This window comes from Rhipicephalus sanguineus, chromosome 2 (genome assembly GCF_013339695.2).
Source record: "Rhipicephalus sanguineus isolate Rsan-2018 chromosome 2, BIME_Rsan_1.4, whole genome shotgun sequence".
Classification (NCBI taxonomy): domain Eukaryota; kingdom Metazoa; phylum Arthropoda; class Arachnida; order Ixodida; family Ixodidae; genus Rhipicephalus; species Rhipicephalus sanguineus.
In genome coordinates, this window is record NC_051177.1 from 25230289 (window position 1) to 25255545 (window position 25257).

The following is a 25257-nucleotide window of genomic DNA, read 5'->3' on the forward strand; positions in this document are numbered from 1 at the left end:
CTGTCATGCATGATATATGAGATTTGAATTTCAAATCTAGACGCGAAGGTTGTCTTTTCTTTCCACCAACTGAGTTCCATTACGAGATTATTTTTTGCTTTAATCTTCTTCCATTTACACAATAAAAAATGTTTCGAATCGATATTGTCACGGGGTCGTGACGTTAACGAAGGCAGCAGTCGGCGTGTTCAAAATGAAACTCTTTATTTAGCCGAACTTGTGGCCGGGAAATGAAAACTCATACTACAGCGATACACGCTGTACACTGATAGCGGCGAACAGGGCGTCGGCCGTCGATAAAATGAACCGCGGCAAGGCGCGCCGGCATTTTATACATGCGGCATCGAACATTCGAACCTTATCGATGGTGACCGCGTTAGTTCCAGAATAATCTCAGCTGTTTGCATCTGCGCGCTCAAGCCTATAAGAAGATTCTAAGATAACCTGTAAGGTTCTCAGGCATTATGGCGCGGCTTGCGCAAGGCAGCGGCTACGCGTGCAACGGACTTGGTAGATAAAAATAATAAGCGCGCGTGGCAATATATTCTAGTATTTTGTCTAAAAGTTTATTTTTCTGAGCTTATCTTGAACTGTCCTGTTGTTAGTTACTCGTGCAGAGTGGGTATGTGCCAATAACTCCAAGGTTCTACACTCTACAAAAGACTCACAGGATCCCTTGTGCACTCACTTAAGACTCGAAGCCATCTTCTTTTCTTTTCCCGCCACCCACCGAAAGCTTTGTGAACCTAGCGTGGTTATGCGCTGCCTCCAGGATCGGAGGCACTTACCTGGTTTTCCAGTGCCTGCGTGATCGGCCCACCTTTGACCAAGCTACGATTTCATGTGGTGACGGCATCATGTGACGTTACGTCACGTGACGTCACGCCAGAATTTATGGCGTCATGATGACGTCACAACTGTCTGAGATCTGTGACGTCATCACGCGGTGATTTTTTCCCATCACTCTGCTGTGCCCGACGCCGCAGGATGCCGACGCCGCTGACGCGGGACGCCGACGGTCAAGTTTCGGGTTTGATAAGGCAGAAGCGTAGCCAAAAATTTTTTTTTCGGGGAGGGGGGGGTTGGGGAGTTTAACCATCCTTTTTTTTACGTTCGTGCGTGCGTTTGTATGTTTGCGTGTATATCTACACATGCAAAATAAAAACATTTAGGGGGGGGGGGGTCAACCCCTCCAACCCCCCCCCCCCCGGCTACGCCCCTGTGATGAGGCATCTAAGGCTTTCACCTCAAAAGCTAGCGCATCCTGCTTGAGTGGTCACATTCACCTACTGCAACCCGACACCATCCCGGGATGGTCTAGCAACCTCACCTCGTTATCGTTTATGTGAAAAAGATATGCAGCATTAGATCATATTGTGTATGCTTGTGTTGTGGAACATGGTTAGCGGCGCCTCCCTAAGGTCATCTCCACATAATTGGTTGCTTCGGGCGACCACGCCAACCATGCTATACATAACTTGCAAGTGACGTCAGTTCCTGTCTTCCGTCCGCCATCACCGAGCACATACGTCTCAGTGGCCGCGCTGTGTTTACGTTCGTGCGCGGATCGTTCGGCGTAGTGCGCGTGTTTTGATTGTTTGCTTTGCGCTTATGACGAGCGAGAATCGTTCAGGACATTATGTAGCCTGCAGTGTCGTCAGTGGTGTCGCACGTAATGGTTGAAACAACTTCGCACGAATCACCTACAGCGGCGCTCTTCGCCGCCTGCATTTTTCGGCGCTCGAACTGCACAGATTTCGTCGCTGATTGCTGCATAAAACCATGGCCCAATAACATGTTTGGCGCCCAATCGGGGTTGTTTCACCGAAGAGCTAAAAGGGCCTCCCGAAAACCAAGGCGCGATCACTGTGTTAAATTCGGTGCTTCACGTTTCGACAAAAATTGACATCGCGCATAACTCCGTGGTGATACACTCGGCGAAAAGGTGAGGAGATTCGGAAGCATTACTTGCCTGTTATGAAGTGACACCCGCACACACAAACGTTGTGCAACGTCTGAGGTCCTTCCTGTTTACACGCGTAGTAAGCCACGTGCGGCCGCATGAAAGAGCTGTCCGAGTGCTCCGCTTCTCGGACAGCTCTTTCGTGCTGTCGCACGTGTTTGTGGTCACGTTTGGCAAGCAGTACGTCACCGCGTCTGTTTCTTCTGCTTCTTCTTCTTCTTCTTCTTCTTCTTCTTCTTCTTCTTATTATTATTATTATTATTATTATTATTATTATTATTATTATTATTATTATTATTATTATTATTATTATTATTATTATTATTGATTTACACTTCTCGTGCAGCAGCGAAATATCGCACAAATCGCCGTTGCGATGTGCAGCGTTGACGGGAAATGCGAGAGCCGCACAGCTTGAGTCGGTGTCGTCTGCTGCCATGTGCTCGGTAATGGCGGCGCATGCCACGGAATCGTATCCCTGAGTTCCGTGGTGTGACGTAGTTGCAAGTTATGTATAGTGCCACGAAAGCGACTCAGGGGCGGCGAGTGTGATGGCAGCGTTTCTGCAACAGCGAACGTCTTGCTGCTGTGCGGCCTCCAGAACCTCTACGTCAGCCAACCAGCACCATTGAGTCGGAAGGCACATTATTAACAGCGGAGTAGATTAAGCCGGGCGTTATTTGTCTGTCGGAAACAGAAAACTGTCATCATCATGAAACGATGCGTGCTCTCTTCGTCCTCTTCCTCACCGTCGTCGTTTTCTTCATCTTCTGCTTCGCTCCCACAACAGGCGCGCCGATTTCTCCGGCGCAGGATGCGATAACTCTGATGGGCCAGACAACGAGTACAGTTCCGAAGTCTCTGTTGAAGTTACGCGCTCGTATTTTAAGTATAACGAGTACAGAGGGAGAAAAAGAAATAGAAACAAAGAGAAATAAATATAGAGAAAGCAAGAAATTCTAGAGGGAAAAAAATTCTTCCCGAGACGAGATTCGAACCCGCGTACCCACTATCCGAAGGCGAGCGCCTTAACTACTCGGCTATCCAGGCACGCTAGCAGAGCATAGCATAGTCTTGTATAGTATAGTATAGCAAGGAGGTGGGAAGGAGGAGTGATGGTGAGGAGGACAGATGTGAGGGCGAGGAGGAGGGGAGAGAGCAAAGCGTAGAAAGAGAGAGAGAGAACGAAAGGCAGAAAGAACAAGAAGAAGAGAGAGAAAGCCAGAAATACAGAAAGAGGCACAGAGAAAGAAATAGAGCGCGAGAGATGAACAAAGAAATAGAAATAAACACACGAAAGACATGCACAAGAGACAGAGAGAAAAAAAGGAATAAAGAAAGAGAAATTTTGCAAAACTATACAACAACGGCCAGGGCTACCTAGGTGTCCAACAGCTCCGCTGCCTCTTTAGCCTTGCGCCTCCTGTGCAAGCTACGCTAATAGTTTTTTCGCCACCTCATGGGGTTACTGAGACGTAAACTTCAAACCTATGGTTCTATGTTTCATAAGTTCATGTTCTTATCCAGCGGGTGAAATGAGGTACCAACACAATTGGCAATTCTTCTTTATTGTTCATTACAAATGCCTTTAACGCACAAATATGTGTGAGCAAATATCAAACAAAACAGCGTTTTATAGCTTCAAATTATCTGCACAGCCGACAATTGACGCTGTGTAAGGTACAAATGCTTATTTTTCCTGAAACAGTGCATAACCGGAAATGTTTAAGAGTGAAGCGAAAAAAAAAGGATATTTTTCGGCAGCAGGCATATTACTAACATATACAGCTGCCCAAATTCTTAACTAGCGTGCGCGAGCGGCGACTTTTCTGTGCGTCAGTGCCATATGACGAAGTCAAATTCTAAACAGGACGAGGCTAAAGGCATGCCCACAAAGCGCGCTCAGCTGGGCCTATCGTCTGCTAGGATGTTCTTCTTTAAGGACATCACCCCGTATCAGCGCACCTCACACGAACCGGCGCAGTGAGTAGGCCAATGTCTTGCTCAAGTTTTCCTGTTCTGAAGATGAACGTTGCAGCAAGCAATCGAGGAAAATAAAATTCAAAGATACGCCGCACGGCACCAACCGTGAGATAAGCCGAAGAACATGGTTCGTCGGAAGTGCACTAATATGGGTTGACGTCCTTCAAGAGGAATAGCCTAGCAGACGATGAGCCCAACCGAGTGCGCTTTGCGGGCACGTGTTTACCCTCGTCTCGTTTACAACTCGGCTCCGTCATATGGCGCTGGCGCACAGAAAAGTCGCCGCTCGCGCACGCTAGTTAGCTGTACGTCTTTGTGGCTGTACGCTTGAAAGAACTTGTCGACTGCTCCTGAAGTTCTGCGAATCTCCAACATTTGATTCGCAGAGAGTGGCTCACTCATTTTTAGGGCGTTGTCTCGAAAAATGGGAGGTGAAGGATGGGGGAGGGGAGGGGGGTCTGGCATAGCCCCGTGCGTGGGTTGGCTCACGGACCGTCAGTATGCGTACTGTTCCGGCACTCTCTTCAAGCCATCTTGCTCACCGTGTGCACCGTGCTTTTAAAGAGCAACAAGTCTTTCTAGGATTCAGTCGAAGAATGCGCTCGCGCGGGGACATTATGGCATATTTTGCAAAGTTAGAGCCACTTTTAGTCAACAGAGTCCTCCTCCTACAATAAAATTTCGCTTGGGCCTAGTTGGCACATAACTCTTAAGATGTGAATTTCAGCGCAGACCACGACAGACCCTAAAGAAGAGGCAAGCAAGACAAGTGCTTATCTCGTCTCTTCTTTCTGGACGTTCGTCGTCGGCGCTGAAAATTTTCCTCCTCCTCCAACATCTTTATCGAAGAAGGATATGCAATGCTTCCGGTCGCTCGGCACGCAAAAAAAAATTTTAAAATTGATATTTTATTTTGCACCATCTTCCCACGCCCCACCAGGGCAGACGTTTAACGGAAGGTAGTTCCCATGAAAAATATTTGCCCCTGCGCATCTGCAGAGTTTGGCAATGCTTTGTGGACTCTTAGAAACTACTGTAGACGCAACTGAATTTTATAAATAAACAAAACCGCACGTCAACATGCTTCAACAGTAAAGAGCTCCGTCGAAACTTTATGTTTTGGTTTTATGGAGAAAAGTTTCCATGCTGGCATAAATGTTCGAATCAGCACACCTTATTCAGGAATCTAGTTGACATTCAAACTGACGTCAGGAGCAGCCTCCTCTTTCAAATAAGAGCGAATGTGTGAAGAAAATTTCCATCAAGAACAGTCTGGAAAGCGGCGACTAGATCAAGCAGCCATGCGTAATTTTACTTATACAAAAGCCAGTTCGCCTATAATATCGCTAAATGTCTTATGGTAGTGCTACCAAACCACACATTAATCACAAGCGTCTCTGACGCTTGCATGTAGCGTTCATTTTTTGGTGCGCGATGCCGCATAAAGCAGTAGAGCTTAAATTTCATTCGATATGTAGTGAAGAGGAAGAGCAGAGCAGAGTGAACTAAAAGAGCAAACTGCCTAAATAAAACCAGGCAAGGCAACTGGTACAAGCAAACTTATAACGCGCTACATAACCTAACCGCAAAGGTTCCTTATGCTTGAATCCCTAATTATATAACCGTTTTCCCGATACCATCATCATATATACACAAAACGATTTCTTATCAACAAACACTGGCCAACTCACACGGGTATCGCGTTTGTTATAGCTGCTGCTGGGGATCAGATGTAAATCCTGAAACGACGACACGGTGTCGAAGGTAATTGGCTAAGGAAAGTGGTAACCTGGGCAAGTTGGTAATGGTTCGTTGCAGAACAGCGCAAAATAGGACAAAACACCAAAGAAGAGAAAAAGACACGCAAGCTTTGTTTGTGTCTTCTTCTCTTCTTTGGTGTTTTTCCTATTTTGCGCCATTCCACAAGGAGGCCTAGGACGTTTCTTGTAAGCGCCGGGCTATGAGCACAGCCTTAAGACACTAGTGCCTTTGCCTGAAACCTTTGACTGCCGCAGTGGAACCGTTGGGTGAGTCGATGTCATTACCGATGGTCAGAGCTGGGCTGCAGTGATGGCTGCGCTGAAGTCCCTGTAACACCAGCACTTGCCACGGGTTCCGCACCATTTAGTGTCTCTCCGTGGCTCGGGACCGTCGAAGACGGTGCCGCTGAGACGGAAGACACTTGTGGCTTCACGGGTTCCACGCCCCCCAAAGCGGCACCACTCGACGGGGTGCCTGTGCCGTTTTCGTTGTTCTGATTAAGTACTTTTTGCGGCTGCTTTTGTGGGTACTTCAGACACGGTTTTGGACATGCAGGAGGCACCGGCTTCACCGCTTCCGCCTTCACCATGACGACACCACCCGATGGGTTTACTCGTACCTTGAGGAAACTGTCGGGGTAGTAGTGTCCCAGATACCTGCGTACAATGGTCGTCGAACGTCAGTTGCGATAAAACGTTCACGTGTGAGATGCTGAGTCGTTTTTTATTGTTTCTTTTCAGACTGTAAGGTGACGTGTTCGAGGTTGCTTCTCACATTTCGCGGGCTTTCTTTATCAACCCGAAAAAATGAGCGCGCAATTACTACGTTGCTGAAAATAGCGCAGTTAGATGTCATATGAGCATACCTACATATGCCTCATTGCCATTTTGATAATTAGGTGAGTATCAAAATGGGTGAGTACGGCTGAAAGAGTGACTTTTCTCTCCTCTCTAACATTTCTTCCCCCTCCCCTCTTCCCCAGTGCAGGGTATCCTACCGGGCTCAGCCCTGGGTAACTTCCCCGTCTTTCTTTTATTCTTATTCTCTCTCTCTAGGTGAGTACTTTTCTAGTTTGAAGTATAATTATGACTAATTAATTAAACCTCATTAACCAAAAATTAGCAGTGACTACTTCAGTTCATTCGGAAAAATATGTACTAGGTTTGCTTCGCGTAACGCCACTCCTCTTTTTTTAAGTTGCGCTGCGTGAGCGTGGGGGCACCCTGTATGTATAGACCAGAATTTTAATCGCTTGCAGGGGGCAGTCATCTTTGGTGGGGGGCTGCGGATCACATGGAACGGATGACTGCGATAATGCCCGGCCGGTCCTTATCGCATGCTGGCTGTGCTGGCCGCGAGTGTTGGCTCGCCATCAGTTATGACATAACCATGCCCGCAGCCCCTAGCACTGGTCACGCTGACTGATGATAGCTGGGGTCATGATTATGTATGCTTGCTCTAAACGTGGGTGAGAGCGTACGCGGAGAGTTTTCATTTTCCCGGAGGGTCTCTCTCTCTCTCTCTCTCTCTCTCTCTCTCTATATATATATATATATATATATATATATATATATATATATATATATATATATATATATATATATATATATAGAGAGAGAGAGAGAGAGAGAGAGAGAGAGAGAGAGAGTTCAATGTAACCTGTAACTTTAGTCTCTTAGGTGCCGACACCGCGATGGCATTATGAAGATTTCTAGTAGGAGACTACAGATTTATCTTTCAATTTCCGCAAAGACATCGATCCACCTCGTAACGCTTGGCTCAAAAGGAAAAAGGCCGGATAGGCTGCTACTCGATGACTGCATCACATAAAATCGATTCGCACAATGCGTGGGATCTGCCGAATTTTTTTATGGACATGCTTGCTTACTTTGTTAGAACGTGCACCAGACAGCAGAGAGTATACACTAATGCTGGCACAAGAAGCTTTAATAATGCCAGTAAATTGAATTTAAGGTGGCCAAAAATAATTCTCAGATGGTAGCAAATACCATTTACTACCATCACTGACTGACTGTGTCGGGATTGCTTTGTATTCTCGGTAGCATTTTTGTGTTCTGAAAGCCAGGCGCTACGGGGCTCAAGACTTTTAAACTTGTCATCGCTTAAGCGGTGGCTTCAGTTGTTCATCAACACAACATATTCTGCACATACAAATCCGTTTGAGGGGCATTTTCCACTGCATGTTTAACTTGTCACTGGCCCATGATCCAAATTTAAAAGCCTGAAAGGAAAAAGAAGAGGGGAAATAAACAGGCCCCTGTGAAATAGCTGCTAGACAGGACGGCCCACAGTCCGTTGTCAATGGACAGGGACCTAAGCCACGCTCTTAAAAAATATCCCGGACCGGCGCCAGGGGGGGTTGGGGGCTCTGCCCTTCGTGAAGCCGACCGGAGGGGGCCCGAGCCCCCCCCCCCCCCCCCCCCCGGTATTTTCCGCCTCTGGGTGCAGGAGTAGAAATAATGTGGTCTGTATGTTCTGAATAAATGTTGCTGTGAAGTCAGTGCCTGTCTCATGTACCTTTCATCTTTTGTCGTGGTTATTTCGCGCTTTTCAAAAAGTCACTATACACCTTTGCCAACCAGCCTAACTTGCTGCACTTGTCATAACTCACGAATAGGCTCGCGCGCGCGCGCACAAGCACACACACACGCACGCACGCACACACACAAACACACACGCGGGCACTATCGGATTTCTTGAAGCACTGCTGCCATATAATGATGGTCACCTGTTCTCGAAGAGATCGGTCACACGGTACCCATACGGGTGTTCAAGTCCCAAAGCTCTGAGCTGCGTGACGTGCTTTCGGGTGTTGCCCATGCCGTTCCTGTTGAAGAAGACCAACGCGTACGAGTAGGCAGTGCCCACTACGGGTGTCACCGGACGGACCCACGTCTCCACTCGCTTCTCCTGTCAAAAAAAAGAAAGTAGAACAAAACGTCGAAAGAAAAATAAGTACGGTATTCTACCAGCCAGTAGCTCCGAAGTATCAGATGCTTCAAATTAAGTCTGCGACAAATGCATTGTGGTGACACGTGGTTTGATGAGCACGCACATGTATTCACCAACGGCGTTTATCACTGAATTATATGCGCGATCACGCTTCGTCATTGTATGCGCCTAGATGTCACCTACGCGATTATTTCGCTCCTTAAATCAAATTATGCTCAACTCTTTTCGTCATGCAGCAGCAGTGCCACCTATAAGATGCCTCAGTGGAGTGAGCTAATGCCACTCTCGTGAGTGGGGCGCATGCAATATATAATGCGCAGCTTGTGCGCTATGTGCGCTATTTAGGGGCCAGTAGCTTACGCCGTACCGTTTCGCGGTTCACACTGTTTTGGCAGCATCACTGTTGCCAGAATAAGAGCCGACAACGACGTGACGCACTACCACTGACGTCATGCATCATCACCTGCGCTATTTGAATGTGTTGCTGCTTATTTTCAGATGCTTTCAACTCATTCATATTTGCTTTCTATATGTTCAGCATCCTCAGACTATGTGAGAGAGAGAGATGCTCTTTATTAGAAATGCAGAGATTTTTGCCGGCGTCAGTATACCGCTGGCATGCTACTCTGTGTAGGGATGTAGTCTATGTGCTGTTCCATATGCAGCACGCATTTCACGCAAACCGGCTGAAGCCTAAGTTGGATGGACGTCATCTGATCAATGAATGTGAAGACGAAATGCGGGGCACGCATGCGAAACCGAGAAGACAGGGCGGAAAGGCAGCTGCTTTGATTGATAACATTGTTAAAAAAATCATTTCGCGTTTAAACAGTAGCGCATTCGTAACGGTAGCACGTGTGCAGCGTGTTTTCATATCCTAAAGAGAGCAGTAGTGGAAATTCCGGTCGCCGTCACCTGAGCAGAAACGCCACGTATGACGTAATACCACCATAAACTTTGAATGAAAAGGAAGGTTCTACCTGGCGTCGCTTGAGTATCACTATTTTGCCAGTGTCACTGGTTGGCCCGTGTCACTGGGAGGCGGGCAACCTACGCCGTGCCGCATCGCGGTTCTCATTGTTTTGCCAGCATCACTACTGCTGCAGAGCAAGGGTCGACAGCGACATGCCGCACTACCAGTGACGCGACGCTTCAGTTCAGGTCACGCGACCCCGATCTTCTTAGTGCATGTGTCGGCGAAGTTCCGCTGTTGTGCTGTTTAGGATATGGAATCACGCACGTGAGTACTTCGATCCTTCATCACCTTGCGTGAAGATCCGTCAGACTTAGCGAATTATTTATCGTGAGTGCCCGCACGTATACCTACGATGGACAGGCTGGCACTGCCTTCCCCGAAATATACGTAGATAAGTTTCGTGACTAAGGTCATGCGATATGCAATCAAAGTTATTTATAGGCAGGATTTATGCCTTCCTTCTTTTTGCCATTATGCGATCTTTTATTTGATATTCATCTGTTCTGTTCTCCATTTCTATCACTTTTCTTGTCCATGTCGTGTCAGTAACATGGGTCTTTAAAGGGGCCCTGCCACAGTTTTTGAACATGGTCAGCAAATGCTACTGATCGGTAGTCGAGGCTCCCGTGAGCATTTGAGCCAAACATTGTAGCGCAGCACGCGGCAGGGAATTTACAATTAAAGTTCAAAGTCAGCTAGAAATCGCTCGCTCTTCTCTCGACAAATGGTGCCATATACCCAAATCAACTGCGTCACATACCCAAAAGACACAACCATTGGCTGATTTCAACATCGTGAGCTGGATAGTTACAGCGGCCGCCGCGGCCGCCGCGGTGTGTCGCGACGTGGCCACCCCGCGTAGAGTTACTGTATATGCTATATACAGTAACTCTAGCTTCGCGTAAAGTCCCTGTATTTTAACACGAAAGTGTTTTATGCCGGGGTCCACCAAGTACATCCGTCACGGATATGACGTTGATAAAATGGACGCCAACGGGTGAGAAAGAAAAAAACCAAGAAAAAGATACGCCGCTGGGAATCGAACCCACGACGTTGCGGCCGCGACGGCAAGCGCCCGACGCTCTACCGACTAAGCCAACTCGGGAGATGCGAGGCACGGCGCGAACGCGCCTTATATCTTTCACACCTTCTCTTTCGCGGCGGGCGGAGCGGGGCGGTGCCGCCGTCTGTGAGAGGTGAAAAGAAGTAATGCTTCACGATCGACACTTACTAGCGCTTACTCCGAGATTGCACGTGATATCGGAGGTCATGGTTAAAGCGTCTCAATACCAGAGAGGTAGACTGGCCGCGCTGGCGTCGCCGAGGCACCCTTGACGCACTTACGTGCTTACGTTCTTTGCCTTTGGATTCGTGTTAGCGTGCGTCGGCTCATCGGAGTAGTGCAGCTTCCACGTGCACGAACGGGATTTCTCTGCCGCCGACTGCTTCAATTGCGAGAGCACCGACTAACAAAACTGCTGCAATATGCGTTGCAGAAAGGACGCGATTTCGACGGGCGAATGTCGTGCCTTGGTGGAGCGAGAGCAGCGCCTGCGAGACAGAGGCCAGCGGGACGCACGCGTTTGCGGCTCAGGCTACGAACCTCTACCTCCCGCGTTGCTGAAGCGCAGTGTGTGTTAGTGTATGCATGAGCACAGGCGTCGGCTACCCATTGCTAGAAAGCGCACACCGTGCCGTTTCTCTCCTTAATTGACGACGCTTTGAAGAAGTGCATACCGGGTACCAATGTTGATTATGAGCTTGTTGATATCATCCTTACGCGGGATTCACGATTCGCTGTGTCCAAATATATGTTCGCACCGTCAGCTACCACAGTGGTTTAATCATGATCATGGGCGTTAGTCGTCGCGATAGAGACATGCTGTCAACATGGGTGCATCTACGTCAAACGGTTCTATAGCTGCCAAACACGAATAGACATTGTACAAGCTCTCATATATCATAAGCACTACTTCTGTGAAGACACGTTTCACTTTCGTGTTATACCGATTCCTATGACGGAGGGATCAGCCATGTTTTTTCAATGGTAGCGCAAACCACTGTACAAAAAGGAAAGAGAGAATTTCCTCCCCGCCCTCCATGTCTCTCCTCTCTTCTTAGCCCTTTTGTGCTCCCCTATTGGACCAGGCCCGACACGTGACCAGCTATCTGCGATGACTCCTCCGCCACTTGTGCTCTCGCCGGAAAACGACGCCATTATCGTGCGTGAAAACACCGCCGCACGTGTGCGCTGTCCCTGAGCGCACACGTGCGGCTTTTTACAGTTTGCAAGACGCCATCGGCTGCAGCCAGATACCAACTTCTTACGCTGTTGGTTGCTCGAACAGCATTGCCAAGGGTGATATGCTTTTTTCTGTTCCTCATGGAAAGGAAAACCTCAAACGGCGAGCGATATGGCTCCATCGTATCGGGAGAAAGAACTTCGATTGCTACCATGGGAGGCTTTGTGAGGTAAGTCGATCCTACTAAACCATTTCGCGTATATTCGCGAAATCCTTTAGATGAAGCTAAGGCTCGATACTGATTCCTAAGTAAAACAAAAAAAAAGCGGAGTGACATTATCGGCCACGCTTTCTCGCACAGTAATTACAGCGAAATCCTTAGTGTTCGGTTTACTAATCGTTTTGTGAAAATTTACTCCAACGTTTCAGAAAAACATTTTTGCAAGAGCTGTGTTTTCTCGCTCAGGCCCTGGCGCGGCCCCTAGAATTTACGAACTTCATCTTTAGGTTAGGCTAGGTTAGGTTAGGTTATGGTTTTGGGACCTTGGACGAGTCCGTCGTCAGCACAGAAGGCTTTGAAAGCATTATTACGCTTCTTGCGGACAACTGGTCTTAGATACAGACTTTAAGCGGTGTAGTATTCTTTCCTTTTTTTTTGTAACATCTCTCTTTTATCACCTTTTATCCCCCTTACCCCTTCCCCCAGAAGGGGGCAGCCAGCCGTTCTATGAACTGGTTAACCTCCCTGTCTTTCCTCTTGTTTCTTTCTTCCTTCCTTCCTCATTTACTACAAGTCTTTAAAAACTTACTCTGAGAAAGTTGGAGCTGTTTTTTTTTAGCGTTCATTTTGCCAGAGTGCACAAATACAGGGTGGTGATGAGATGTGTACGATAAAGAAAGAGATATGGCAAGTAAGAAGCATCGATTGATGAGCGTAACTCACTTCGCAATACGCTGCAAAGCTACTATAAGTATGCAAACTATAATTTCAAACGCATATTTGTTTTCTAACCGTCTAATTATTTTCTCTCTTTAACTATATGTTTATTTGAAGCGGGTGTAAGTTTTTACTCTTTTTGTTGTCGGCTTTTATATATTTTTAAATTTATCCGCATTTCTCAGTGCTTTTGTTACTGATTTTCTGTGTTGAATAATAATTATCACACGACAGTTGCTGTATATGTTTCTCTTTGATGCGCTTTATTATTCTGTTGTATTCTGGACTAAACTTTTTAAGTACACATTTGACTTAAATAAATAGGAACCCATCCAGTGCAAGGACACCATCCATTTTTCGTCGCCCTTCGCATTTTTGTTTTCGCAGGAATAAAATGTTTTGCAGCGCACTTCGCTCGTATTTCTTTAGGCAAATTGCAGGCGGTGCTATGGAGGATGTCTGTTTTCATAAACACTTCACGGAAGATCAGTTCGAGCCAGTCATACTTGTGAGAACTGGCCGCAATAAGCTAAAGCCTTGTGCGCTTGTAAACGTTTTGTAAACAAACACCACGGTATCCGAAAAGAAAAACGGCAGCTGTAAAGACTTCCTAGGATTGCGTTTAGCGTGTTCTGCCTTTTGTTTTCCTGGTGTGAGCGACGCATCCCACACTTGTGAACTCGAATGCAATGCGCAAACGCTAGGTTTTTCACGTTGTCAAAACAGGTCGCAGGTCCAGAAAGCTCTTCGCGCGTAAGGTTCCGCAATGGGATTTCTTATATATGCCAGTACCAGTGTGCGATTTGTTGCTTATAAAACACGAGATGATAGCTAAGGTCACGACCGACCACATACTATTTGTGCTACACATCTTACGTACGAACAGCTGTGTGAATCTGCGCCCAGAATTGTCGCGTTTCCTAGCAAGTACAAGCAAGTGCTTCGACGCGCCTTGAGAGTCTCGCACGACCATGGCGGCCGAGAGGAAACGGGCGAGGAGGAAATGGCGCTGAGAGGAGGAGTTTGCGATGCCTTTGAAAAATACAGGGGCTTTAGCGCCGCGGCGCGTACAAGTGATCTAGAAGTACACGTTGCTGGGCTAGTCGGTTCATGTTCAAGCCACAAAAGTATGGCTGTTTTTGCGCAAGGAAATAACGAGGGAAGGGGTCCAGGGGAGCGCAAACCCTGGACCCCTTCCCTCGTTATTTCCTTGCGCAAAAACCGCCATACTTTTGTGACTTGTACTTGAGCGTACAAGTGAGCCATGCGCAACGTTTCTTCGTTGGCCGCAAGTGTGTTCAAAGAAAACAAGAAGTAAAGTGCTCCCCTTCACCACCCACTCCCCTGAGTAGCTTTCAGCCCGCTCGCTGAGACGAACGGAGAGAGAAAGCTCTTGAAGCGTGTGACGAACTCCTATCTTACTTGACGTATTCATAATATTTTTGCGGCAGTTGATTCGTGAGTCAATAAACCCCGATAGTGAGGTCATTTCATGATTACTTAGAAAAGTGTTGAAGGGTCTTCTTAATAAATTGCTAAACTTTCAGTCGTTCTGAGGCCTGAAACGACGGTAAACAGTAACCTACCTACCGCAATTCTCCTGGCATGAGGCGAAAAATATTTCGCACTAAATAACTACATTAAGAGACTTCTCATCGCTATAGCCACATCCTTGAGACAAGTGCACTGTCCTGCTGAAGACTGCATCAGAAATACTTCGCTAACACGCCCATCGTAAACCAGACACAAAAATAACATGCCTACCTATGAGCGAAGAAATTCAGTAATCAACTCAGGTAGTGCGTGAAGACTCCTTCGGTTCTTAAGGGTGACAAGCGCTGCCAGGACCTCCCCGAACGCTTTAAACGACTAATACCAGAAAAAATGTTCGAAAGCTTACCTTCCTTATTCTTTTTCCCATTATTCCCAGTGGGTCCTGGTTTACAGCAATGATGCCTGTGTTCTGCAATATCTTCCTGAATTCGCGGCGCGTATGGCGCAGGTCGTGAGACATGAGCAGAGGAGCGGCCATTATAGCCCAGAGTGCCATCTGGGCTTTGCTCTGGTCGTAGCTCAAACCGAAGTTACCGATCACCAACTGCAAGAGAAAGTAGAGGATGAAGGGGTCGGTAGATCATCTATCTACAGCCACAGATGAAGACCGACAGTTCGTGACTTCTTCATATTCACTGAAGAAAAAAAAAAGCAAAGAGTCCAAAGGGTCTTTTTTTTTTAAGAGTGTTGCCATCCAAAGAACGTGATTTTAGATGCCAAGCGACAAACAAGGCCATTTCCGACGATGTCATTAAAAATCTCTACCTATTTCTTTTTTTATATCCCACAATTTACATAATGTGATAATGATAGAGCTGTTTCCTTAATTTCTTTTATACCTACGGCTAACGACTGCTGTAGTTCAGAAGGGGCCTTCAATGGTACAAGAGTGACCGACAAGAACAGAAGACAACCAAACATTCAAAATAACTTATGTAAGTGCATAGGCGGTACATAGGCGTTGCCATAGGAAGGGGCAAGTGTTCGCATCAGCCCCCCGCCCCGAAATTTTTAGTTTATATGTACATACATACATGCACGCATACAAACACGCACACTAACACACATGCAGGTTGGACCCCCCCTCCCCCCTTTTCATCTTTAAAAGTGCGTTGAGTGAACACAGACACTGCACAGAACCATAAAATACAGGACACACGACGTCGAGCGCAAACTTCTTTTTTTATATTAAACTACAGTCGGGTGTGTCCAGATAAATCGAACACGAGGTCCCGGTCACTATTTCCGATTTTGATGAAATTTTCTGTAGGCCAAGGCATTAGACCCAGAACAATGGTTTCGAAGTTAGTCTTGGATGGGTGGATTGATGAAAGAACTTTATTGAGGTCCAATAGGTCTCTTGCGAAAAAAAAATTTGTCCGCCTGAAAAAAATATATAAATTTTGGCCGCAGAAACTCTTTTCCGCCAATGTGGCCATTGCTGAATTTTTAGTGCATCTAGGGAAAAAACGGTGCACTTCTCAGTCACAATATTTGTTCCCCTCAAAGCACAAGTGAAATACAATCTTATGAGTCTATTATTTTCCTCGCTTTTTGACGCACTTTCGAAGAAAAAAATTTAAAAGATGGCAAATCGCACAAAATACCTGTATTTGAGGAATTTATTGCTGCAAGCAAGTGAAAGGGAGAATAATAAAAATCGGTACATATTAACTTTGATACTTTCGCTTTCTGTTAAAATAATTTCCGTGGCTTTATTTCGCTCGAAATTTCCGTCATACTTTTCATTGCATAATATGGCTTTCGTTGGCACTTAACAGCCTTGAACTTTTACAGTGATGCATTCCTTCTCTCGCTCGTCCTCTGAGCGTAGTTTTCGCGCAAGCGGAACTCATCCGCAGTCGAAGCGGCACTCATGTAATGTGAGCGCCCGCAACGTCGAGCGGCAGCTGCTGCGGGTTTGTCAAGCGGCTGATCGCAAGACCCAGCTTGCTGAACCATGACACCTGGCTGCGCAGTCGTTGTTGTGGAGCTGCTGCTTTGTGATTATGTCGTGTACAATGATTTTAAACAGCTTATATACCGATTGTCAGCACACAACGAACGGCGCGGCCGCTTGGCTGACTTGGTCACATTTGACGCACTATAACGTGTTAGCAGCAAAAATGATGCAACGTTTTTTTTTTTAATGCAGAATGGAAGATGACATCCTTGACTTCAATCAGAGACATTTTTAAAAAAATTAGAAATGGCCTTTTTGAGAAAACTATTTTCAAACTTCGGCATTTTTGGTAAATGACTTACGCTTCAGCCAAATTATCGAGTAAAACGGAGTGCGATAAAGCCGCGGAAATTATTTTAAAAGAGAGCGAAAGTTTCAAAGTTAATATGTACCAATTTTGTTACCCTCACTTTGACTTGTTTGCAGCAATAAATTCCTCAAATACAGGTAATTTGTGCGAGTTTCCATGTTTGTGATTTTTGTCTTCAAAAAGTGCTTCGAGAAGCAAGGAAGATAATAGACTCATAAGATTTACTTCACTTGTCCTTTGAGGGGAACAAATATTGCGACCAAGAAGCGCACCGTTTTTTTCCCCAGGTGCGCTCAAAATTCAGAAATCACGAAATTGGCGGAAAAGTGTTTTTGCAGCCAAATTTTATACATATATTTTTTCAGACGAACAAAATTTTTTTTCGCAAAACAAACCTCGAAGCCAATGTTCTGGATCTAACGCCTAGGACTACAGTAAATTTCATCAAAATCGGGAATGGTGACCGGCACCTCGTGTTCTATCTTACCTGGACACACCCAGTTGGTAGTTCGCGCTCGACCTTTATTTTTTCATTCTGTGCAGTGTCTGTGTCCACTTAGTGCACCTTGAAAGATGCATAAACACCAACTGGCCCACCTTGTAGCTCTACTCAATAAACCCCTTTTCCCCCTCTCCCCTCCCCGATATAAAATTCTGGCTGCGCCCCTATGTAAGCAAATAGCATACACAAAACAGCTTATTTTGCGGTCGTAAGAGTGAGACTTCAGATCATTCGCACCATTACCCTTACAGATCCTTGCAAGATGTCCATTTATCTCAGAGACAAGATTAGAAACAAAACTGTACTTAATTGCGTCTCTACTGGCGAAAATCGTGGGTATGACAAATTGCGTCTCTACGGGCAGGTGCTTTATCGCAGGTATGACAAATCAATTCTGCGATATCTGCAGATATTCTGCGATATGTAGTGTGTCATGTCGAGTTTTTCTGTTTCTTTGTGGGGCTTTACATACGCGTATACCGACCTGATAAACTTTTAATTCCCAATGAGACAGTTATGAAAGAAAAGAAAAACGACGACCACATTTCTAAATTCGGACTTCGTTCAGTGTGTTTATTTAAACGAATGCAAAGAAGTCTTTTTTTTTATTTTGTGGGGCTTTACATACGCGTATACCGGCCTGACAAATTTAAAATTACCAATGAGACAGGTATAAAAGAAAAGTAAAATGACGACTATATTTCTAAATTAGGATTTCGTGCAGTGTATTTATTTAACAGGCAGCTCTCCAATAGTACTTTGTTCCTTGCCGACACGTACCGTAAAACACAAACAAAAAATATCCACTGATGTGGAAGGTCTGGCACAGGCTAAATTCCCATTAGTATTGTGCTCGCAGCTCTTCCCATGCAATTTACAGACGAGCGGCTCGAATGTACCTTTTCGTAGGTTTCTGCGTTTTCTGCCTCTCTTGTAAGGAAGCGCGCCGGTGATAAATGTTTGGCGTATAATAGTACCGTTACTTTGGTGCGTTATCCGCATCGAGGATATATGTGAATCGCCGAAATGGAATGTAAGAGATTCGACGGTGACACGAACTCCACGGCATACGCCATCTTTGTTCGTACGTTCACAGCAGGTCGAGAGACCTAAGCTTTCTGTCATGTTCAGATACTGCCGTTATTGGTCACATAATGTGTGCTCACCATATCCGGGTCGTTCCAGCGTCCCGGCGCGGCTGCAGCGACCAGCGCATCCTGGTTCTTCGCATAGTAGTCAATGATACCCTCCACGCTTCGCCATGTGTCGGCGATGTCTGCATAGTTTCTCCACATATTGCAGTGGTGGCCGATTAACGTGTAGTTCGGCTGAAAAAAACACGACAGAGCGATATATGTGCACATATATAGAATATCTACGTGAGTGAGTGAGTGAGTGAGTGAGTGAGTGAGTGAGTGAGTGAGTGAGTGAGTGAGTGAGTGAGTGAGTGAGTGAGTGAGTGAGTGAGTGAGTGAGTGAGGGGAGTGAGTGAGTGAGTGAGTGAGTGAGTGAGTGAGTGAGTGAGTGAGTGAGTGAGTGAGTGAGTGAGTGTGTGTGTGTGTGTGTGTGTGCGTGTGTGTGTGTGTGTGTGTGTGTGTGGCAAAGTCGGGTTTAGGCTGTACTGCAAAATTTAATTTCATGAAACACCAACATTTTTTCCGCATGCGCTAATAATTAGTCCCTGGTAGTGCAATCTTCAGCATACTGTAATGAGATATCAACCATATTTCCACTAAACATAGCACATCTAACCGGATTGCAGTCCCTGAATAAGTCAGATTCTTGCGAACTACGCACGCGCTGGGAATATATTACTAACAGGCCGTGACTGATGTTCCGCAGAAAACCTGCAAGAACTTTAGGATTATTAGTTCAGAACTGTGCTCACGTCCATAGTTATGGCTCCCTCGAGACGCAGGTAATACATTTTATACGTTATATATTCATTTAAAAAACACGAAGATGAGACACCTTCGACAAACGAATATATATGAATCAAATATGATCCAATAGCAGAATTATCCATTTGTATTTAGAATTTTGATTATTCGCACGCACCTACTAAACACAAAGCCTGCGCACGACTTCGGAAATCTTCAATCTCTTTATACCTCGGCGTAAAACTGTGAACACCTTAGTAAGCTGTAATCAATGAAGGTAACCTTACAGTCATGTTAGAAAAGACTTGATAGGCAGGCCAACTGCACGAGTAGACCATCGGTCGTCCAGTTTTGTTGATGGCGTTGCCGAACTCCGGGTACACTAGGGGAGAGTAGAAAGGGAACTTTCATTTCAGTGCAATCAGCAACTTCATGAAGGCAGAAAGTGGATTGAATGTACTGTAGCGTATTGCACTCGCCTTCCATAGTTATACGTATAATGCACATTTCGGATCCATACAATCGCAAACCTACTCATGACTATACTGTCAGTGTTCTTATATGGCGCATTGCCTTCTTCATCAACCTACACCATGGTTCGGAAATATAACGTCCTAAATTTTCTGTCAGATGTTCTCCTAGTTACCGGCATACCTTAATCGCGTTTCTTCCTTGCGCTAGGCTGGCATTGTGCCTCTAATCAACCACTCTTAAATAAAAGGCCTGTGCGTTTTGAAACGTGATGCCAGTCGGGAAGGCCGACGGTCTAATCATTCCATAGGAGAATACCTGCCTCCTTTAACGAAATACAGAGTCCTTAATGACATTTAGTGATTTAAAAGCCAAGCATTCTTTGTGAACTTCCCCGGGTTTGCTGACTGTGGCTGCTGCTACTGCTGCTAACACATGTAACCTCCAGTTACGCCCTTCCGTTTCTTACTTCCGGCCTCACTGACTGGTTCTACTTTCGAACTCTTATATCATTCATTCATATTTTAATCTTTCACGGCAATAAATGACAGGAGTGGGTAGATACATATTTTCGCTCAACAGAAAATATAACCGAGCAGCAAAAAAAGAGAACAAACGTAGAAGAAGCCATATTAGGATGAGACTGCTGATTACTGAACATAATTAGGCAGCTCCAGATATAACCAAGATAACGTAGGCCTCTAATACAAGTTTGAACGCGAATAATTGCCAATATCGTGGGCGTCATAGCCAACTGCAGAAAGTGCGGAAGAGTCTCCAGAACGCGTGGTGCGCATCTTAGTGTTGGGTGAAAGACGAGGGGGCGAGGGAGCTGAACATTGATTTCAACGGGGCGCTTTGTATCTGCTGCATGCTTATTTTAAGTTGCAGCGTAAGGGTCCATAGATGGTGTCACAGGTGGTGTACGCGTGTCCTTCGTCATTCAGGAAGACATGCCCCGGCGCCATGCCATACGCACGAGCGAAAAACAATAATACCTCGTTGATATCGGGCAACGCTGTGAAACGTCGGCGAAACTGCATTTCGAAAGAGCGCAAGCGGTCCCCAAACACAAATACGAAGACCATGACATCAACGCTTGTCACGTTGTCTTTGGCCTTTGTGTGCCGTCGTGTTTGCGTTATTTCATTATGCGATTTTGCCAATGAACTCACCCAACTTTTCATATTATAGCAAAAGTAGGAGAGGTATAAGCTACCAAATTTTCTAAAGCTATAGTCCCCCAAATATGAGAACTTATTCTCACGCATACTTCAAAGCTGCCGTCCTAAACTATATCTAACGTTGTCCACAGTTAACGTAAGGGTGCTTGAAGCTTTCTGATTAGGACAATAGAGAGATAAAAAATAAACGTAGGTCAAATCAACGTTTGTTGCGGCGATTGCGTACAAAGCTAATGCCAAATTGAACAACTGAAGAGACGGAAACATGGGATAAAGGTACAAAGGAACACAGTGAAAGACTGCCCGTCTTTGTTTAACCAGTCTTTCTAACCTGAATAACATTGCCTAAACCAAGTAGCTCTGAACCAACTAGCTCTATTGAATTCTATTCAGCGTACAATCTGCCTATGTCGCCATTGGATCTATTGTTTGAAGCGGAAAGGTAGATATTTACGTTTTTTGTATTCTGTAATATTGGCAAAGCAGCCGTCCATCTTGACCATGTCCACATTCCATTCGGCGAAAGTCTGGGCATCCTTGAACAGGTACTCCTTGCTGCCGGGATACTTTTCGCACGTCTTTGTTCCAACATCGCCATAGATCCCCAGCTTCAGGCCACGATCGTGCATCTGAGAAGGCGTGACAAATAAATAATTAAGTATTAATTAAGTAATTAATTAATAACAGTACACTACTATCTTTAGTATTATTCATGTAGAATTCTTAAAACGCCACAATCAGAGAAAGAGAAGTGGACCTGCGATTGTTTTATAAATTGGGCAGTACGCCCACACGCTTGAACAGGAGAGAAAAGAAAAGTGGCGAAGAAATTAAAAGTGGATGTTGCAGCAAAACAGATATATGTCTGTATTACCATCAGGGCGCGTACAATCGGGAAACGTTGGGTGTCATTGAACGGCTCTCCAATATACCTCGGCAAAAAGACCTACGCGAATTGCTATACAATCGCTGCTACATTGCCGAATAAAAAAAGTAAGAGAAACACAATGTTTGCAACTATCCTCTGAAGTCATTAACCTGCGACAACGCAAAGAAATGCTTTTCCCTGAGCGTTATGCAAGGTGGATTTTTCTTAGCATACCATTGTTTTGAGAATCGTGCTGAAGCTCTGCCAGATTCAGTTATTTCGACAGAGTTTTATTCAAAGTCACGCATTAGCAAGGGCGAAAGTACAAGATACGTGTAGAACACAACTTATACGTAGCCTTCATGTAGATCTGAACGTGTTGTCTAGACTGTTCTTCAATACCATCAGTGTGTTCTAGATTTTACTACAGTAGTTGTGTCTACGTGCGTTCCTACTTAAGGCTTTCTGTTCCTACAAATTGTGTGTGTGTGTGTGTGTGTGCGTGTGTGTGTGTGTGTGTGTGTGTGGTGTTGGTGTGTGTGTGTGTGTGTGTGTGTGTGTGCGTGCGTGCGTGCGTGCGTGCGTGCGTGCGTGCGTGCGTGCGTGCGTGCGTGCGTGTGTGTTAACGTAACCGCCGATGTTAAGAAACTCAATTGCTGTATTATGCCACGCACGTATATATACTCAACCATGTAAATATCGCTCGCATGCATCCTTTTCTAGCATTTTTGTAAATATTTACACGAAGGCCATACATACCCACGATCGTTTAACTCTGCAAGTTGGTCACCTCTCCCCACCAGTTTTTCTTTCACCTTATACTTCGTCCAGTATTGTAACGCTCCGCTGTGCTTCCATGGCTATTAACAGCGAAGCTTTCAAAGCTAGCCGTAATGCGGCCTATCAGAAAACTATGATCCTCCTGAACTGGTATACGTGAAACAGAATTTGGCAGATCCCACGACCCCGCCACGGCGTGGCCTGTAATAACCCTGAGAACGAGTACAGAAAGAAAGCAAGAAAGAAAGAAAGAAGGAAAGAAAGAAAGAAAGAAAGAAGGAAAGGAAGAAAGGAAGAAGAAAGAAAGAAAGAAAGAAAGAAAGAAAAGGAAAAGGAAAAGAAAGAAGGAAAAGAAAGAAAGAAGAAACGAAAGAAAGAAAGAAAGAAAGATGAAAGAAAGAAAGAAAGAAGAAGCAAGAAAGAAAGAAAAGAAAGAAAGAAAGAAAGAAAGAAAGAAAGAAGGAAAGAAAGAAGAAGGAAAGAAAGAAGAAAGAAAGCAAGAAAGAAAGAAAGAAAGCAAAGAACGAAAGAAGGAAAGAAAGAAAGAAAGAAGAAAGAAAGAAGAAAGAAGGAAAGAAGAAAGAAAGAAAGAAGGAAAGGAAGAAGAAAGAAAGAAGGAAAGAAAGAAAGAAAGAAAGAAGGAAGAAAGGAAGAAAAGAAAGAAAGAAAGAAAGCAAGAAAGAAAGAAGGAAAGAAGAAAGAAAGAAAGAGGAAAGAAAGAAAGAAAGAAAGAAGGAAAGAAGAAAGAAAAGAAAGCAAGAAAGAAAGAAAAAAGAAAGAACAGAAGGAAAGAAAAAGAAAGAAAGAAAGAAGGAAAGAAAGAAAGAAGAGAAAAGAAGAAAGCAAGAAAGAAGAAAGAAAGAAAAGAAAGAAGAAAGAAAGAAAGAAAAAAGAAAGAAAGAAAAATTCTTGCCGAAGAAATTTTTTACAAGGCGGGCATTCGAACCCGCGTACCCGCATAGAAGGCGAGCGTCCTAACCTCTCGGCTATTCAGGCACGCTAGCGAAGCATAGCATAGCCTGGATATTATAGGTTGTAGCAGGGGGTGGGAAAGGGAAGTGAGCGTGAGGAGGAGAGATGTGATGGTGAGGAGGAGAAAATCCCACTACCCACCACTGCACTGGTTCACTAATGAGAGAGAGATGCAGAAATAAAGAGAGAAGAGAGAAATAGAGAGACATATGTGAATAAAGGCATATAAAGGTGGGCGCCAACTCAGTCGCACCTTTGTCATTTCTCAATGCACGGTCTCATGGCTACGTATGCTCTCTTGATGATAATGGCGACCAGGACCCTTGATGTTGCATTCAAGAAAATGTTCACTTCCCACCTTTACCCCGGGAAGCCGGGAACCAATGGCTGGCCTTCTCTCCACTGCAAAGTAGCATACCAATTCTTTTAACTGGTTAGCACCTTGCCTTTCTTCTCTTCCATTCCTTCCTTCCTGTGAGAAGCTCGTCATCGCTTCATTTTTCATTTTTGCATCCATTTGCAGAGCTGTTTTCTTCGGACTTGACCAACGGAGAGGAGGGGAGGGACGGGAGAGGCCTGTGGTATTGCCCCCCTCCCCCCAACCCCACCCCTAATGGAGAAGTCTCCTAGCCCCAGGTCTATGGGTATGGGTGTGTCTAAAGAGAAGTATAAATTATTTTACCTATGTACCACTGACTTACAAGTTGGGTACGTAGAACAAGTTTAAATTGAAAAGGTGTGCATTACACTTTTCGTTTAGCGCACACTAGCTTAGTCGCGGCATAATGGACATTAATTGAACAACGAAACGACAATCAACCAAACGATCTCGTCAAAATAAACCTGCACACATGTTGAATCGTGTCCACGTAGACCGGTGCGCTGAAATTCTACGGTATTAAAAAGCTCATCCTTAGAGATAAAGTGTGCAAAGCTATTGCTTCGATCTATTTCCGCGTCATTTAGCGGTCATTGATTTCCTCAAGGCACCACGAAGTCTGCCAGGTGCTTGATTGCCATTGGGAAACCGGTTCCATTCGCCTGCAGCTTCCGTATGCGTCACGTTGTTTCGCCATCCAGCAGTCGTCGATGTTCACATACTGGTATCCGACTGTCCGGTAACCCTGGCTCACGAACGCGTTGGCCATCTCCTTGACACAGCCTTCACTGCGATAAAAGCGAAATGCCGTTGTTTATGCCAATCAAGCCCTGCTCAACTCCCGTGCCATATAAAGGAATCTGGTAGGCAAATATAATCGGTCATTTTGAAAGCGTGTATACGCAGGACTGCAACGTCTCTGCTATCATTCTGAATCATCTTTAGTGGCTTGGTCTCCGAAATAATCTGAATAAGTAAAAAGAAAGAGCCATCGTTTAGAGTCATCCGTATCCCATATAGCTTAGAACAAATATATAGTAAAACCTGGTGATACGAATCTCGGGGCGTGCCAAAATATTCGTATCATCCGAAATTTCGTATCACCAGAACACATGGAAAAATGGTAGTACGCGACCAAAAGAAAGTTGGCATAGGTTTTGTGTTCTCAGGGCCGCAGCGACGGACATGAACAGCTCTGAATGACTGCCATTAAAGTTTTTTTAGACGCCCGCTGCGCGCTGACGCGCGCCTTGCAGGACCCAAATAAGTTTTTCAACCAACCAACCAACGATCATACGGTTATGAATATACGGTGCATGCGCGTGGTAATTAGTGAACCAATGTGTTGTGCCCCGTTACCGCTAGTAGCCCTTAAAATCTTACTACGCTTTTCTGCATGAACCAAAGTACTGCGGCGAAAGTAAATTTAAGAAGCGCTTTGCACACGATAGATAAGGCCAAGCTCCTTCGCCAAGACCGCCGCTTCGTCCCTTGGGGTCTTCGTCCACCTTTATGGGACTTTCATGACGGACCCGCAGCCCAAGTTCAGTCTTGTTTC

General features: G+C 45.4%; 1 protein-coding gene across 2 annotated transcripts in view; it reads right to left on the minus strand.

Annotated features, from left to right (window-relative positions):
- Nucleotides 1-3520: 3520 nt before the first annotated feature.
- LOC119382561 (alpha-N-acetylgalactosaminidase) overlaps nt 3521-25257 on the minus strand; it is a 31480-nt gene continuing 9743 nt past the window's right edge. Inside the window, exons 3-8 of one of the 2 annotated variants that reach the window (XM_037650313.2) lie at nt 21155-21329; nt 19333-19427; nt 18332-18493; nt 14737-14934; nt 8457-8638; nt 3521-6363 (exon numbers count right to left, since the gene is read on the minus strand). In XM_037650313.2, the coding sequence (XP_037506241.1) occupies nt 5988-6363; nt 8457-8638; nt 14737-14934; nt 18332-18493; nt 19333-19427; nt 21155-21329 (1188 nt within the window). In that variant the 3' untranslated portion in view covers nt 3521-5987. The remainder of the gene's footprint in view (nt 6364-8456; nt 8639-14736; nt 14935-18331; nt 18494-19332; nt 19428-21154; nt 21330-25257) is intronic. The other variant, XM_049412239.1, reaches the window with a different exon arrangement.